General features: G+C 38.0%; 1 protein-coding gene across 1 annotated transcript in view; it reads left to right on the top strand.

Moving 5' to 3' along the window:
* Positions 1-18,329, top strand: part of LOC139147711 (zinc finger protein 236-like) — a 105,347-nt gene that overhangs the window by 46,207 nt on the left and 40,811 nt on the right. Inside the window, exon 2 of the mRNA XM_070718875.1 lies at positions 1,880-2,256. Within this exon, the coding sequence (XP_070574976.1) occupies positions 1,880-2,256 (377 nt within the window). The remainder of the gene's footprint in view (positions 1-1,879; positions 2,257-18,329) is intronic.

Raw genomic sequence — 18,329 nt, 5'->3', positions numbered from 1 at the left:
TGAAGACCATTCAGTGTGTACTTGCACTCAAATGTACACACTTAATTTGTAGAAAATCATTGTTGAAATCAACAAATCATGCGTGTAAAAGTGATACACTGAGTGCTAAATACATTGTGACAGCAGCTCCTGCTGTCATGTTACTCTTCCCAGCATCCTTTGCAGTTTGAACTTCATCAAAGCGATACACAGCGCTTTACATCGTGACTACAGCTCATGCTGTCATGTTACTCTTCCCAGCATTCTTTGTGGTTTGAACTCATCAACTGACTTTACCACATTATTTGATTCTGAATCTGACACAGTCATTTGTATGAATTTATAAAGTGAATGTATGAATTTATAGAGTGATCTCAATTAAATGTTCAAGTGACGAATGTTTTCATGAAACAAAACATTTAAAGAGTTCAGTTCTCAAAGATGTTCACTCAGTTTTTACGTACTGGATTATGTTTCATTTCTATACAGGTCCATCCACATGTTTTTAAGCAATGAAAAATTATAAACAAAAAGCCGAGAAAATTGGCTCAAAGCTTTTATTAATCCTTTCTTTGAGTGCTGTAATTTTTCCCTCCAAAATTTTAGTGCAACATTTTACCAATTTTTATGAATTTTTTTGTAATTTTTGTACAATTTTGAACCAAATGGACATGACATTTCATTGGCTACAGCTTATTTGCAAAAATTTAGCGAAATGTGAAAAAAAAAATTGAACTGGGTAATATTTTACAAAGGTGACAAAAATTGACTTTGGCGCTCCGGGTTAAAAGTGAACAGTCAGTAACAAATAGTGTACATGTATACTTTGATATGTGCTTCAATTTTGTCAACCGAAAAACAAGGACAAAACAGGGTACAAGCAAGTTCCCTTAGCAGTGTATTGCACACTGATCAGTATCAGGTAATGTGTATAAAATGCTGTCATGAGTATGCATGTATGGTACGCTATGGACTAACAAACGATGACCAGTACAATGTACATGTGTAAAGTATTTGCTACTGACAGTGTGGGTAATGAACGGGTACTTATTAGAACATGGTGTACCTGTACATACAACATTCTCTCAGTTAGTTGATTTTTATGAACAGTAATTTAAATGTTTTAGAGAATTAATCTTGGTCCAACTGAAAAAAAAAGCCGGACATAATCAATGCTGACAAGCCTAGTACTTGGCAACAGAAACATTCTGAGTCAGCTAGTTTTCAAATACTGTCATCTAGCAAATGGTATTCACCTACACGTGAAGACATACAGGTAGACTTCAACCACAAATGTCAAATTATTTGTTTGATATATTTTCTGTTGTAAAAATGCTACACTATTACTCTAAAAATTGTCTCGATTCAACCTGACAATGATTTGTATCATATATGTGTTTGTGTATATACATGCACACATATGTGATTTAAGATCTGTTAGTCAGTCGCCAAGAATGCATTTAGTTTCACATTCATCTTTACCGAGGCAGGAATAAATCGGAATATCACTTTGTAATTGACACCTGTTAATGTTGAAAATCAAAGAAATTAGAATATTGGTTAGTAGTGACACCTGGTGATTTCTCTGTATGTTTAAATAATGTTTTAATTGGTGGTCGCTTAGCTTAGCGTTATAGACCATTTAGAATGAACAGTTTTACATATTTTGTTTCCGATTATTCTAAAAACTTTACAAAATGTGTACATTTTATTATTTATATTAACATCATTACAAAATGTCACAATTGGTTCGCTTTCACAAAGCAACTTGTAATGTAATATAAGCAAATGGCAAGTATAGGTAGTTGTTTTTATTATGATTCGTCAAGATTGTTACAAAAATATTTCATATTTGCCAAAAGTCACCTGTATTTATCTCTTTTCATTCTGTATTTGCCAGACGTATCAGCCCTTGAGAATGTAGAGGTAGCCGAAGGTATCCCCCACCCAGATGATCTGCCAGCCAGCCTGTCCCCCGGCAGGGGACCTTACAAGTGCGACACCTGCGACAAGGAGTTTCCAAGATGGAACCTGTACAAGAGGCACCAGAAGACCCACGCCTTCGACAAGCCCTACCGCTGCGACCAGTGCGACATGTCCTTCAACGTGGAGTACAACCTCACCTTGCACAAGTCCATCCACAGTCTGTACGAGCTCAAGTGCCCCGACTGCAACAAGAAATTCTCCCGGGTGGCCAGTCTCAAGGCGCACATCATGCTGCATGAGAAAGAGGAATACTTGATGTGTAGCGAATGTGGCGACGAATTCAATTTACAGGTCAGTGAAGTTTTTAACCCCAGTTCAACTGTGCAGTGTTATCGGGCTCCTGTTTTGATGAATTAAAATGTCAGCGGCAGAAACAAGTGTTAATCTGATTCGCTAATCAAAGAGTATAAAAAAAAATTCTTTGATTGATCATATGGTTGTTTTCATGTCAGGTCGACTTATATGTAAAGTTTGACAGTCGTATAAGAAATTGCGTAAGTGATTTATAAAATGTCGTGACAGACTATGCTCTGTTTATGATTGGAAGAAATATTTCCCATGCATCAACCAATAAAAAGTGTCTCTTAACTTGTTCACCCCCATTCCCTAGTAGAAAGGTCCACACTCACCATTGAAACTGATGGGTTTGGGCCAAACCATGGTGTTGAACGGGTTCAAAGTTTCAAGGTTTTTCTGCTGTAGGGAAAGAGGGAAGTTTCAGATATTCATGGTACAGGCAGAGGACAAAAATTACCATCTCAAATACGCTGACAACATTCTGCAGTATCAAGCAAACCATTTCCTAGAATCAACCCTTTAAAGCTGCATCGTTGTATCATTGATGCCTTGTGCTCGTTTTGCGTGGAACAGTCAGGGGCTATTTGCAATACGCATGTGGATTTCTTTTCTCTGCAAACACCAGTTGGGTTTGAACAGCGCATCCCTGGTTGCCAGCGAGACATTGCTCATTGTGACATTCGTGTCGAAACCAAACAGATGACCTGCAGTTCTCCCATGTAGTCTCCGGTGCGTTCTATACCCCCTGAAAAACACCGGTGTCCCATGCCTGTTTGCTGACACAGTTGCTCACGTATCACCCATCACGTGTGTCTTGCAAAAGCCCATCTTCACAGAATCTCGGTGGGAGTGAATTTGTACACAGCTGGGTTAAAAAATAATGATGTTACCTCCCAAGGTGCAGATTTCCCAGCCTGAACCAACCGCCTCTGTTTGGTCCAAGGCATATGAAGTTTGAATACAAATCACAGTTTAAAAATTAGTCTCTGACTTTTAAGGAAAGTGAACTCAAGACGGGTGGTTGGGGAGAAAAGTTCAGCCATCATCTTACATGATGGAGGAAGAATTAGTAGATGGAAAATGAAAGTGTACACAGAATCTTGTAACAAAATGTGAAATTTGAAGCCATCATTTCGGTGGATGAAAGAACTGATGTTAGAAGGTAAAGGATAGAAAGACTATCAAATCTGGTACCAAACGTGAAATTTCAATGTCAGGGAAAAAAGTGAATTAATTATCTGTTATGATGGAAAAGTCATCTTGTGAGAAATAGTGAGAATCCATAATGTAGGTTTTTCTCTCGTGATGTCTTTATGTCTGTCTGTCGATAACAAGAAATAAATATTAAATGTTTGTTACAAATACATGTATTGCCGGGCATTTGCTGAGTTTCAAGGGCATTAAATAGTACATTGAAAGTTTCTGCAATGTTTGATATTGAACTTGATACACCTATCCCAATGGTCGGAAAACAATATGGCCTCTGTTATGTAGGTCATTTCCCCCACACTCATCATGACCTGAGTTCAATTAGTCTAGAACATTCTCAAGGTCACTGCCCTTGATGACCTCACAACCTTGAATTCAATTAGTCATGTTTGGAATGTTCTGGAAAGTTGATTAGTTGTGTAAGGGAGATAATTTTAGAACAGTAATTAGCATGTCAATAAAAGTTCTAGATTGTTCTTATATGCCTTTATAAAAGGGACGTGCACAGCTTCCAGTCAGACTTGTGGGATCGTGTCTCTTGTGTGTTACTAAACTCCAGCAGTAGTCATTCTCAAGACTTTTCAAGACCTTCACTGTCAACGCTGGATTTATACTGTGGACTTTGTGCAGCTTCAAGCCTGCAAGCCAAAGGACTGTTCATTCATCCAACTGACTGTTACAACTCTGAGACTGGAGCTTTGCCGTCCCGGCTGAGATAAGTAGTCTGTACACTTTTAAAGCTTGTACTCTATCCCTGACTTAGTTTTATTTTTGTAATAAATTTTGTTTAAACGTTAACTGCTGAGTTCACCCTTTTGTTCGTTTTCTCTGCACGTAACAAATTGGGGGCTCGTCCGGGATCCGAATATTTTGAGCCGTTTGACAACATTTTGCCTACCTTTTCAAAACTACTGTATACTGTGAACTCAGCGAAATTCAATCATGGCGGAATTCAAGCCAGACGAATTTATGGATGACCTTGATCAGGACACATTTAATTCCCTCAGAAAAGAACAACCTCATAGCACTGGCCAATTTCCTTAAAGTAGATGTCAAAAGATCTATGCGCAAGCGAGAAATACAGTTCAAGATTGCAAAACATTTAGTTAATTCTGGCCATTTTGAGGAGTCTGCCTTAAAAGATTATGAGCCTGAGTCTTCCTTAAAACTCAAAAAATTGGAATTAGAAATACAGGCAGATTTCGAGCTAAAAAAATTGGCATTAGAAAAAGAAAAAGAATTACAAATGAAAGAAAAAGAATTACAAATGGAAAAGGAGAGACAGGCATTAGAAAAAGAAAAAATACAAATGCAGTTAGAAATGGAAGAAAGACAGAAAGAGAGGGAATTGGAAATGAAAGAAAAAGAATTGCAAATGGAAGAAAGACAAAGGGAGAAAGAAAGAGAGGAAAAAGAAAAGGAAAGAGAATTAGCTGAACACCGACTGCAGTTAGAAATGAGACGTTTAGAGCTTGGAAAGTCAGGAAAATTCTTCCCTTCAGACAATTTTGACATCACTAAGCATTTCAGGTTAGTTCCCCCTTTCCAAGAAAAGGATGTTGATAAATATTTTCTCCATTTTGAGAAAATTGCTCAGAGTCTGAATTGGCCTAAGGAGTCCTGGTCTATGCTTTTGCAGAGTGCTTTGGTGGGTAAAGCCAGAGAAATTTACTTCAGTTGTCAGTAGAGCAGGCTTCAGATTATGATTCTGTGAAGGAATTAATTCTCAAGGGCTATGAGTTGGTGCCTGAAGCTTACCGTCAGAAATTTAGGGATTGTGAGAAGGTGAAGGATCAAACTTATGTTGAATTTGCTCGAACAAAAGAACAACTGTTTGATCGTTGGTGTTCTTCGGAAAAGTCAGTCAGAATTATGACAAATTACGACAGCTTGTTTTGATTGAGGAATTTAAAAGGTGCATTCGGAGTGACATCAAGACATTTATCAATGAACAAAAGGCAGATACATTAGAGGTTGCTGCACGTTTGGCCGATGATTATTCATTGACCCACAAATCTTCATTTCTCAGCAAACCATCCCAGTCCTTTTCCTACAGAAACAATGCAGGTAAATTTAACTCGTCCTTTTCATCCAAGAATTTTTCAAAGGACAGTAGGAAATCAAATGACAACAGTTCACAAAATTCAAGTAACACTTCCACATCATCAGATCCCAAGTCTCAATCTCCTTCTGACAAACAGTTCGGTACACGTTCTTGTAATTATTGCAAGAAAGACGGCCATTTAATGTCAGAGTGTTTCAAGTTGAAAAGAAAACGTGAAGGTCAAAGTGGTCAAAGTGGATCTAAGCCTACCGGCTTTATTTCTTCATCAACTCAACTAGAGTCTAATAATGTGTGCAACGCATTTTCTGAGGTTAAACCCCTCTTATCCCAAATTAATGAGGTCAAGGTCAATTCTTCTCAAGATAGCATTATGGGTATTTTCGAACCATTTATTCATGATGGTTTTATATCACTTTCTAGTGATTTTTCTTCCGCTACCCCTGTCAAAATTTTAAGAGATACCGGGGCTTCCCAGTCTCTTTTGTTGGCAGATACCCTGCCGTTTTCTGAAAAGTCATTTTCAGGTTCTAAAGTTCTTATTAAGGGGGTAGATTGCAATGACTACATTCCTGTTCCTCTCCATAATGTCTACTTGTCTTCGGACTTTGTTTCTGGACCTGTGACTTTAGGTATTAGGCCTTTTTTGCCTTTTGAAGGGATTCACCTTCTTCTGGAAACGACCTTGCTGGGGACAAGGTCATTACTAATCCACTTGTGACTGATAATCCTAGTTTAGATCAGGATCCAGAGCCAATTGAACAAGAAATACCCGATTTATTTCCTTCGTGTGCCATTACTCGAGCCATGTCAAAGAAAACTTCCGAGAATCAAAATACTCTCAAAAATAATGTCACAGATGTTGACTTAAATGACACCTTTCTCAGTCAGGTGTTTGACACGGATCATTCCGTTATCCCTCGTGGATTTGAAACTTCCAGTAAAACTTCTGCTGACCAAAGTCAGACATTTTCTAGATCAAATCTCATTGCAGAACAACACAAAGACCCAGATATTTTGTCTTTGTTTGACAGGGTAGATGATGAAGGTAAAACTTCAGATAGCTCTGTTTCCTATTATACAAAATCTGGTATTCTCATGCGTAAATGGAGACCTCCAGATGTTTTGGTTGATGACGATTGGGCTATAAAACATCAATTGTGATTCCAAAGCCCTATCGTGCTGAAATATTGCGCCTGGTTCATGAAACGCCCTGGGCTGGTCACTTAGGAGTCAGGAAAACTTATCATAAAATTCTCAGTCACTTTTATTGGCCTAATCTCAGGCAGGACGTAGCATATTTCTGTAAAACTTGTCACACATGTCAAATGGTAGGAAAGCCGAATCAGACCATTCCAAAGGCCCCTTTACAGCCAATTCCTGCATTTCAAGAACCATTTAGTAGGATACTAATAGACTGTGTTGGGCCCCTACCAAAAACAAGATCAGGAAATGAGTATATGTTGCAATTATGTGTACATCAACCCGGTTCCCAGAAGCCATACCACTGAGAAATATAAAGACAAAGACTATAGTGAGAGCTTTAGTCAAATTTTTCACTTTATTTGGCCTCCCTAAATGTGTCCAGTCCGATCAAGGCTCCAACTTTATGTCTGGAATTTTTCAACAAGTAATGGATCAGCTAGGCATTAAACAGTATAGGTCATCCGCCTATCATCCAGAAAGTCAGGGTGCTCTTGAGAGATTTCATCAAACTTTGAAAAAAATGATTAGGACCTACTGTTTTGACACAGAGAAGCAGTGGGATGAAGGAATTCATTTTTTGCTCTTTGCTGTTAGAGAGTCAATTCAAGAGTCTCTTGGTTTTAGCCCATTTGAGCTTGTATTTGGACATACAGTCCGTGGCCCACTCAAGCTCGTTAAAGAGAAATTCCTATCAGACGATGATGATTGTCTGAATATTTTGCAATATGTCTCAGATTTTCGTACAAAACTCTCTAAAGCATGTGAATTAGCCAGAGAAATCTTGAGTCATCTCAGCAGTCAATGAAAACCAAATACGATAAAAAAACCTCAAAACGGAAGTTTGAACCAGGTCAAAAAGTTCTTGTTCTACTTCCGGTTCCTGGCAAACCACTCCATGCTCGTTACTTTGGGCCATATCTAATTGATAAGAAATTGAGTGATTTAAATTACATCATAATAACACCTGACAGGCGAAAACAAAAACAGCTATGTCACATAAATATGCTTAAGCCATATTTGGATAGGGATAATCCTACTAAAACAAAGCCTGTCAGTACAGTCAGTTCTGGCCATTATGAAGATAGTGATACTGAAACTGACTTGAGTGAAAATACTCTAAACTCAAAGCTGGGCTCGGTCAAGCTTCAGAACTCAGAAATCCTGGAGAAGCTGGAGTCTACAAAGTTGGCACACCTCCAGCCAGAACAACAACAACAGGTGAAAGAACTGCTCCATGAATATAAACACCTGTTTCAAGATGTTCCAACGAGGACAAACGTCATCTATCACGACGTTGATGTTGGGGACAGTAAGCCTGTAAAACAGCATCCATACAGACTGAATCCAACAAAAGCTAAATATCTCCAGGAAGAAGTCAAATACCTGCTGGACAATGACTTTATTGAACCCAGTAAAAGTAACTGGAGTTCGCCGTGCATACTTGTTCCCAAATCAGATCACAGTTATCGTATGTGCACGGACTTTAGGAAGGTCAACACTTTAACAAAGACAGACACTTTCCAATCCCGAGGATTGATGACTGCATCGACCGAGTGGGAAAAGCCAAGTATGTGACGAAATTTGACCTACTGAAGGGATTTTGGCAAGTCCCTCTGACGGATCGTGCTCGTGAAATATCCGCCTTTGTTACACCAGACGGATTGTTCCAGTACAAGGTGATGCCATTCGGAATGAAGAACTCTCCGGCAACGTTCCAACGGATGATCAACGACGTCATATCCGGGCTAGACGGGTGTGCAGCTTACGTTGACGACGTCATTCTGTATAGTGACACCTGGGAGGAACACATCAAGCTCATGCGGAAGTTCTTTGAGAGACTGAGTAAAGCAATGTTGACTGTCAACCTTGCCAAATCTGAGTTTGTATGGGCAAGGGTGACTTACCTCGGACATACTGTAGGACAGGGTGAGGTAAAACTGTTGATGCCAAAATCAGTGCCATTTCAAGTTTTCCCATACCAAACTGCAAACGACAACTGATGCGCTTTCTCGGTATGGCTGGTTACTACAGAAAATTCTGTCCAAATTTCTCCACAATTACTGAGCCTTTGACTAACTTACTTAAAAAGAAAGTAAAGTTTGTTTGGTCAGAGCAATGCCAACAGGCATTTGATACACTTAAAGCCATACTGCAAAGTGCTCCAGTGTTGTCTGCACCAGATTTCACTTTGCCATTCAAATTAGCTGTAGATGCTAGTGATACGGCTGCTGGTGCTGTTTTATTGCAAGAGGATAGTCATGGTATAGATCATCCTGTTTGCTATTTTTCACGCAAATTTAACAAATCCCAGAGAAACTACTCTACAATTGAAAAAGAGTGTTTATCTTTGATATTAGCTTTACAGCATTTTGAAGTTTATGTTACTTCTTCAAATCAGCCAATAGTGGGTTATATTGATCACAACCCTCTTGTTTTTCTGCAGAAATTCAAAGGCAAAAATCAGAGATTGCTAAGATGGAGTTTAATGTTACAGGAGTTTAATCTTGACATTAGACATATCAAAGGCAGAGACAATTTAATTGCAGACTGTCTCTCTCGTATTTAGAACTTATTGTTGTTCACACTTTTAAGATTACATTTGTAAAAGAAAGATTTTTCATTGAAAAATTTTCTTTTTTGAAGAGGGGGTGTGTTATGTAGGTCATTTCCCCCACACTCATCATGACCTGAGTTCAATTAGTCTAGAACATTCTCAAGGTCACTGCCCTTGATGACCTCACAACCTTGAATTCAATTAGTCATGTTTGGAATGTTCTGGAAAGTTGATTAGTTGTGTAAGGGAGATAATTTTAGAACAGTAATTAGCATGTCAATAAAGTTCTAGATTGTTCTTATATGCCTTTATAAAAGGGACGTGCACAGCTTCCAGTCAGACTTGGGGATCGTGTCTCTTGTGTGTTACTAAACTCCAGCAGTAGTCATTCTCAAGACTTTTCAAGACCTTCACTGTCAACGCTGGATTTATACTGTGGACTTTGTGCAGCTTCAAGCCTGCAAGCCAAAGGACTGTTCATTCATCCAACTGACTGTTACAACTCTGAGACTGGAGCTTTGCCGTCCCGGCTGAGATAAGTAGTCTGTACACTTTTAAAGCTTGTACTCTATCCCTGACTTAGTTTTATTTTTGTAATAAATTTTGTTTAAACGTTAACTGCTGAGTTCACCCTTTTGTTCGTTTTCTCTGCACGTAACACCTCGCATTTTGAAAAAAGCACCATGTTGATTAATTTTGCCAATTTTTCAATTTTACATTCTGCCACATGTGCACTGAAGATGACATTTGTGTTAATGGAGCTTTCCAGTGAGGTTGTGTGATGTATATGTGTAATTATACAGTGAATTTCACTCAGGAGAACTTTTCATGAGACAAATTTCCGCGCAATAAAAACGGTGAACCCAACAGGCATACGCAACAATCCCATCTGCAAGCTTAATCCGTGAGTCCAACGCGCTGCACTGATTTTCATATTTCATGCTAATACCACAGTGTCAGCCAACCCTACGGCAGTGAAACATTAGGATAATGAGATTAGCTGTATCCGTGAGAATAGTCTTAGGAACACCGGGATCAGATAATGCAGACTGCACATGTGATACTCTGGATATCGCAGCCTTGTAGCCAAGATTTCAGTCTAGATTTCCATGAGACGAAATGTCATTATTTATATCGTTCCTAATAGTAAAATACTTTCAATAGGAAAATTTCAGCTGTGCTACCATTGTTGTGAAATATCGCCATGCAAATTCTGCCAATACTATGAAATTTTCATGTGGAATATTTATTGTCACCTTCTGCCATTCCGGTGAGATTTCCAGTGGGAAAATGTCATCATCTGTACCAGTTCCTTTGAACTTTTTCAGTGAAGACAGTTTCATCTCTGACAGCTGTGACAGAGTTCCTGTGAAATTTCATCTCTCCCCGGCCCTGTCTTGTCATGCTCATCACCAAATATGCGTAGTCTAGAAATTTGATGTGAGATCTGTAGAAGAAAGATCATGATCACTTTTAACATCGAATAAATTTTGGTGATCTTATTCTGACATATGTATTGTTACAGTGTTGGTGCATGTCTGATGGATTCTGACATGTTGAAATTTGCATTTTCAATATTTTTAATAAAAAAAAATTCCATTTTAAAGAACTGAACACCTTTTCATGAGGAGGAATCTGTATTGCCTTTTGTACACTTAGCTGCAAGTCCTGTCCAGAAGAGGCAATTTGGTTGGATGCAGATCTGTCGTCTGTGTCTGTTTTGGTTAATCACGCAGATCAGAAATCAATACGCACAACCACAAAACACAAAAATCATGGAATAAGACATGGATGTGGCAAACAATGACGAGCATTGCCTTAGGAGGGACAGAAAACTTTTGACCAAAAATTGCAATATTGCTGTATCATGTTACAGAATGATATAACTGAACATCCAATAAAATATAAGCATTGTTAAGACCGAGGGTAAAGAGTTTCTGAGAATTGTACTGTGCATGTATTTCTCTTTCTTCAGTGAAATTCATAATAGTAATGAAAGCGCTCTTTCAGGTTTATCCTAATATTTATAAATGAGATTGCCAATTCTTTGAAATTTGCATATATTACAGCTTCTGTATAAATGAAATATTTTCTTTACAGCAAACTATAAATTGTATAAATGTACAGAATTATAGCCATTCTTCACTTTGTAATATTACAAAATCAAATTCCTTATGGTGAAATAGCTTATTCGCAAAACTTACAAAATCCTTATGTTTGTGAAATTACTATGTACTGAAATATACAGTACTGTCCAACATGAAAATCACCAAATTCTTATATATATCAACATTCTGGCTTTTATTTTCAGAGCATGGTAGAATGCCATAACCAGATGAAAAGGGACAGTAGCTGTAACTTTTGATGAGTTTTTTCACTAAGTTTGTTTTAATGTCAACCACATTTCCTTGTTCTACTCCCCAAAGCATGTTGAGATACACAGTATTCAGCTTATCAGCTCAATCTGTACAATTGTAGACTGCATTGTTGTTGTTGACAAGGGAATTCTTATTGCACTATTATAATTCAAATGTAAACAATAACAGTACATTTAATGTGTATACATGTAGGTGCTGTGTTGACAAACCACAAATAAAAGCATGCTTCAGTTGATAAAAAAAAAGACCTGCAATTAGCATGCAAAACAAAAATAGTGAAAAAAATCATCAAAAGTGATAGCAGGCTGCTGGCCCTTTAAATGTGTGGAATTCCTTTTCTCCGTGATATTATAGAAAATGATGCAGTGGTTGCATTATAGCAATGTCTGCGCTGATATTTGCCGATGCAGTCTTCCTTCATGGAAGTGTTTTCCCTCTCTTTCCTCCCTGCGCTGTAATTTATAGAGTAAAGTCGTGGGTCACATGAAGTACACACTTGAAACCCGAAATCAATCATGGAGATTGTGTAAATGTAAACTCCCATAAAATAATACAAATGATATTTTCGCACGATAGACGTTACGACAACCTCTTGTGTTAAAGTCAGTGATTTTGAGTCACGACAGCGCATGAAAGGTAAAAATAAATGACTTAGATGTGTCTGAGATTTATTCTGTGCTTCGGTTTATCACGAGTAGAAATCATTATCGCAAGTCTTTTCTTTTTTTGAGATGTGTGTATTAACTTCTCACCCGGCAGCTAGAGTTAGAAGTTGCAGCTAGGGCACGCACATCAGCTGTGTAATCAACTCTTTCCCACTTAATTCAAATATTGGATGGCACTCTGGAAAGCAGGGCCAGCAGCAATGATGCGTGTTCATGCACAGCCTACCAGTTTATTAAGCCTTGCTAAACATTACTTTCTATCACGTAAGTCCTTGTCATAAATTGGTTCCAAAGTTGGACACCAGAATAAGCTGTCACAGTGCTCTTTTGATTACCTGGCTGGGCTTCCTTTCTTGTTGTTTGACTTGACGCGCATGTATGAAATATTCAGAGAAAATTGCATCATTTTTTTTGGCGTTTCTGATGCCTGGCCGTTCAGTATTTTGCAATTACTCCGCTTTGGTGCTATCTTTAACACCGAGGCCCTTGCAAAGTGACAATGCAGTGAACCCAAATGAAAGCATATGTGTAAGCGTACTGAGAGCAGTTGTAATTACTGTTCCTGGGAGGCGTATGCATCGCATGTAGCATGAATTTTCAACTGTGTGGTATTTGCCGAAGACCATACTTTTTTATTGACCGGAGAGAAAAAGTATAGTGAATGCTGTCCTATTTAGCATAGACACAAATCATCTTCACAGGCAGGATTTTTTTTTTTCACAGTCGGTGCTTGTTCGGTCATAATATGAAAGTCTTGCATCTCGATGCAAATCTCAAGGGTACCAAAATAAATGTATTGTCAACAATACACATGCCAGCAGAAACCAGGCCCAGATTTTTTTTTCATCAAAATCAATACTTTTAATCAGCAGCTCTACATATTTTCTCAGTTGATCTGTTAAGTTCTGTTGATATATTATCTTGGTATCTATGGGCTCTGTGGCGCCTTGAATCAAATACATTTTGACGTCATGGCAACAGTGCTGTTTATCTATCCATTCGCTTCTTTTCTCCATTACTTCTTTGTGAAGCTACAACCCAAATGAAAAGAAATTCGAAAATAAAAACTTTTATAAAATGTACTTATAAAAAAAAAAATGCCACAATCTACAAGGAATTTCAGTGTGATTTAAATTGAAAAATGAAAATTATTATTATAATATGTGGACAGTTTGAATGTATAAAATACACCAGCATATGATCAGTTTGACAAATGCAGATTTATCCAAATTCGAAAATACATAACACTTTTCTCTCAAGTTTTATTATTCTTGCTACTTGTAACAAATCCAAGACCAATCAAATTGAAAATGTGTTGAGGCTAGGGCTCCAAGTTGTGACTAATTTATGGTCAGCCGGCAGTATATGACTTAATATAGTAAATAATCTGAAGTTGCAAATTAATTTTATGTTTTTAGTTCTTCTACTCATTTATCAAATGAGATTCTTACTTTAGTGGTAGATCTTCAGTGAATAAAATACAGGTGTGTCTCGGTGTGTACGGGACATGTTGGGAAGTCAATATTCAAATAGTAACATGATTGATAGACGGTGAGTAAACGGTTACCATCATCAGTATCATGTTTCTTGGGAGCAAACAAAAAATGAGATGATAGAGAGGCAGACAAACTTGTGGGCATCTCCGGAAAATACGCTTTCATAGCTCACGCAGTGGGATGCAGAAGGCAGCCGCAAGCAGCTCACATATACACATGCATCATTGCAGTATGAGAAGAATAAAATTTTTGACCGCATACTGTAGTCGTGGGCATTGCAATCCCACAATGCTTGTGAGTGCGCCATCACATGTCATGTTCCAAACTTCAGTATTTTTTCACTTTGATCAAAATTTGCAATTGCAAAAGTTATAAACTTACGTAATAGATAACGTTGGAATTTGAAAATAAATTCAAACGCACATCAAGATATTTTTGTTTTGGATAAAACATAATACACCGTTCTATAGCATTTGCTATGTGCACTTGTAGGCATCATGATGTGTCAAGGGTCAACATCCTGGCACAAAGTACGGTGCAGCGCGCTGGTAATTGGACTCAGCGAGCTGCTGCACACGTAGCCAGTGAGGTTGCGAAGCTGTCAACATCTGTGATGAAGAGGAGTCACAGAAAACAATAACCCATTTGCTATGAACAATGAACTGTCCCTTTATTGAAATTAGATAGCTGTATGAGCTTATGGGCTCAACCCTATTGTGATATCATCAGTCGGGTTCATATGCTTTGCTTTAGTTAAAGGTATACAGTCACCTGTAATCTAAATATGCCAATATATATGGTCAAAGGGGCGTTCCTTGGTATTCAAAATGCCCATGTGAGGGCGCTATTTTTAAAAAGCGGCCACCCTCTTAAAATCTTTGATTGGTTAGATTTCCTCTTTCCATGGTAACTGTGGCAAAATTGGAACAGGTGACAGTATACCTTTAATAGTTTAATGTTCACACTACAGAGTTTACATGCCTCTCAGGCGGCCTACGGTTTAAAAAAAAAACGTGTGAATGCACTGAGTCTGCCCGGGGCCTGGTTTAGAGCTTACACAAGTTAAAACCAGACCTAAATTGTGGGTGTGAATGGTTTATGTCAGCCCTGGGCCCTTTCGACTGCAAAACAGTCAGCCAAGAGCCAGGATGATAAGTCACTGAGGGGTGGAGATTAATATACAGTGTGAATGCTGATCAATTTTTTTCTTATCTTCTAACAAACTTGGGACAAGGCCCAGAGCCGGCCCATGAGCCTGAATGTGAACTTAGCATCAGCGTCTCTACTTTGCAGCAGTTTAAAAATGTGTTTATGGACTTTTTATGAAGAAATTCACCAATTAGACCCATTACACTGGTTTCTCAGAGTCAATATACCAGCATGCATGCATTGTGGAAGATAGCAAATCTCAGTCATATTTGCTCTCACCTGAGTAACATTTCTCATCGCAAGATTTTCTTTGAACAACGTTAGCCCATTGGAACATCCCCACAAAAGGACACGGACATCCTTCTGGGTTTTATTGTTCCGTTGGTGCCGCTCTTGTAGTCCCTGTGTTAGGGATATCCAAATCATGATGATGACTCGTGTTTTGTCAGACCACAAAGTTTACAAAGGTCACCTGCTGGAGTTTACCAGAGAGTCATTCAATGACTATAATTTCTCTGTTCGAGCAATTTGAGTCGTAAAGCTACTTTGATACACTTAGCCATCTGATTGTACATCACTTGCTCACCAGTACCACTCATTTATACATTAAACATTTTGTGAGACATAATAATCTGTTCAAATTTCATCACAAGGCAATACCGGCTCTTCAGTTTGAGAGCATAATGGAACTTGATGTTAAAGATAGAATGCGCCTCGGGACAGATATTTGGACTCTCAAACTTTTTCTGATCTACCAGGGAAAGGGGGGGCCTCACTTTGAAGTTCTTCGAGTAAGGAAAAATGTTAACCCTCTTAGTTTATTTGAAAATCGAAAATTTTATTTTTCTCCATAGAGTTAACACAGGGATGGCGGCCATTTTGAATTTCATATATCAGTAAATCTTGGTTTTCTCTAGTACCAAAATTTGCACTTTGACCCCAATTTTTGTTCTTGAATTTGAAAGTGTATGGTTGACATATTCCTTAAGGAAAATCTGAGCAAAAGTTTAAGTTTTTTACATTTGAGGCGCCTACTACCTTAACAAAACTGTGTTGACTGCCATACAATTGAATTGATTTCCATTTTTTCTTGAATCCAGAAAGGACTGGTAATAAAAAACTTTTTGAAAAAACACCCTCTCAATATGCTATACATACACTTGAGTCATGTTTTAATCTTTGAAGTATAGCTAACCCCCCATTTATTGCCCCTGTGTTTTGCATATATGTCACTAAATTTCAAGAGTAATATGTTTCAAGCGAAACAGGTGAATCTGTAATTGGATAAAAACCGCACTAATTGGCTGAGCACTGCAACTGAAGCCAGAAGCCATGTGGAGCAAGCAAAATGACTAATTGGCTCTGTTAGCGGTATACAAGTCTCATGCTGGCAAATCTCAAGTCTTATACTTTGACATATATCATGCTTGCCAGGAGCCAAGAGAAAAAAAAAATCATCTGATGTCAAATTTTCTCTTCCAGCTGCAACTAGTTACAGAAAGATAGCATCACCAATCATCGGTCTTTCCGATAATTTCTTTTGTCTAATTATCTCAGAAGGGTCCTCATCATTTCCCCTGATCTGGACTGCTGTTGTACATGAAATAAGCCAGTGGGAGCAGCAGGTGGATAGTACTCTATTTCTTAAATTTATCAAAAGGTTTTGGTTTGGCAGTTGCCCTTTCTTGTCTTGAACAACTTTCCACTCACAATTGAGAATTTCCTTCATCTGGACGCGTTGGAGATACTTCTGAAGAATTCAGTATAAACTTGTGAGCATACAAAGTTGTTAATATTTTACAGATTGACATGCGGGCATGATTGTTGCCCTGTGTAAAAGCAGGATAATCTGGTCACAATTCCAAAGAAGCAGCTAGTATGAGTAGATTGCACGTTTCTATAGAAGAGAAATTCAGTCACAGAGTACATGCATATTGATGTGGCCAATGCTGTATGAACTGCAACACACAGCAGGATGTGCTCATTCTTCTCACAACATCCGTCGTCACTTTGTCGTTTTACTAGTAATTCCACTAATTCAAGCTTATTGTGCTTTTTCAGTGAATAAGTTTTTAATTTAGTCTTTTGTAGGTCAATTTTGTTCTTGTACAGTTGTGTAAAAAGATTAATTATGTAATCATTGTTTCATAAATTTTTACTGACATACAGGTAATTGGTGCTTTTGATGTCAAGTGTAAGTTACTCATTTTCAAGTGTAAGTTAATTGGAAATTATTAATCAGTGTTTCAAAAAATCTGAACATAATATATCTATGAAAATTGATTTTAAATGGTTTGTAACCCTCTCACCCCTGTTTCAGAGTAGTTCAGTCCATTCATCTCATTTAAAAGCACCAGGGGTCCCACCAAGCTTTGGAAGCAAAAAGGGTTCAACTACATGGAATTAATGGATCTTTGTAGGGGGGTTTAAAAGTTAAAAGTATAGGCAGCTCCAAAGCTCTTGCAATGATCTGTTCTTATACTTATAAGTTCATGCGTGAGTGCATCTCTACAGAAATAGAATATGCAAAATCTTATTTTATTACACCACTAGTTATCTATTGCTTATCAGGTTGCAGTGTTACAGTGGAAAATACCGAGCAAAGACAGTGAAGACTTGAAGTGCACTTCGGAGTTCATTTGTGACAAAAATAATTTAATTGAAAATAAGATGCTCACTAATAATTTAAAATATGCAAAAGCTACCCAGCTTGGCCGAGAACTTAAGTAAACCAGTCCACTTCACAAAGTCCACGAACAGTCTTTAGTGTGGTGTGGCAATGCGAAGAAAAGCGATGTTGGATACGGTACACATGGCATAGTCCGCAACTTGGTGGTGTGGTCATTTGACATTGGTAGGGGTTTTCCTCTCACTTTCATTACACACTAGATAGACAACCTCGACTGTCCTGCAACTCTTGCACTGGTTCTGTCAACGTTGTAGTTCCTCTATTTTCATCTGTGCAGCAATCACCCAGGTCAGGCAGGCGTGTTCTTTTCAGATGTTAAACAGTCTCTCTCATGTGCAGTTGGACAACTTGTCTATACATGCATGTATATATATAGTGAGCATCTGGTTGATAGTAAAATTAAAATGACCACCGTATTAAATCTGTATAAAGTCTTGGAACACATTTGCTGTGACGTATCATGAAGCTCTCGAGTCAAGCTGTTTTACTTCTCTACCAAGCATACAAAACTGAATATGGGGCATCGTAACTACAGTAAATGCATTTTACTATTAATACACTCATTTCAGCAGCTGACACCATGCATTTCAAATTTTTAAAAAAATGAAACACAATACAAGGAGGAACTGAGTTTTTTGCAGGAAAGTAATATTCAGATA

This window comes from Ptychodera flava, chromosome 13 (genome assembly GCF_041260155.1).
Source record: "Ptychodera flava strain L36383 chromosome 13, AS_Pfla_20210202, whole genome shotgun sequence".
In the NCBI taxonomy this organism is placed as follows: domain Eukaryota; kingdom Metazoa; phylum Hemichordata; class Enteropneusta; family Ptychoderidae; genus Ptychodera; species Ptychodera flava.
Note: the sequence above shows the minus strand (reverse complement) of the source record. Positions and strands in the feature narration are given on the sequence as shown.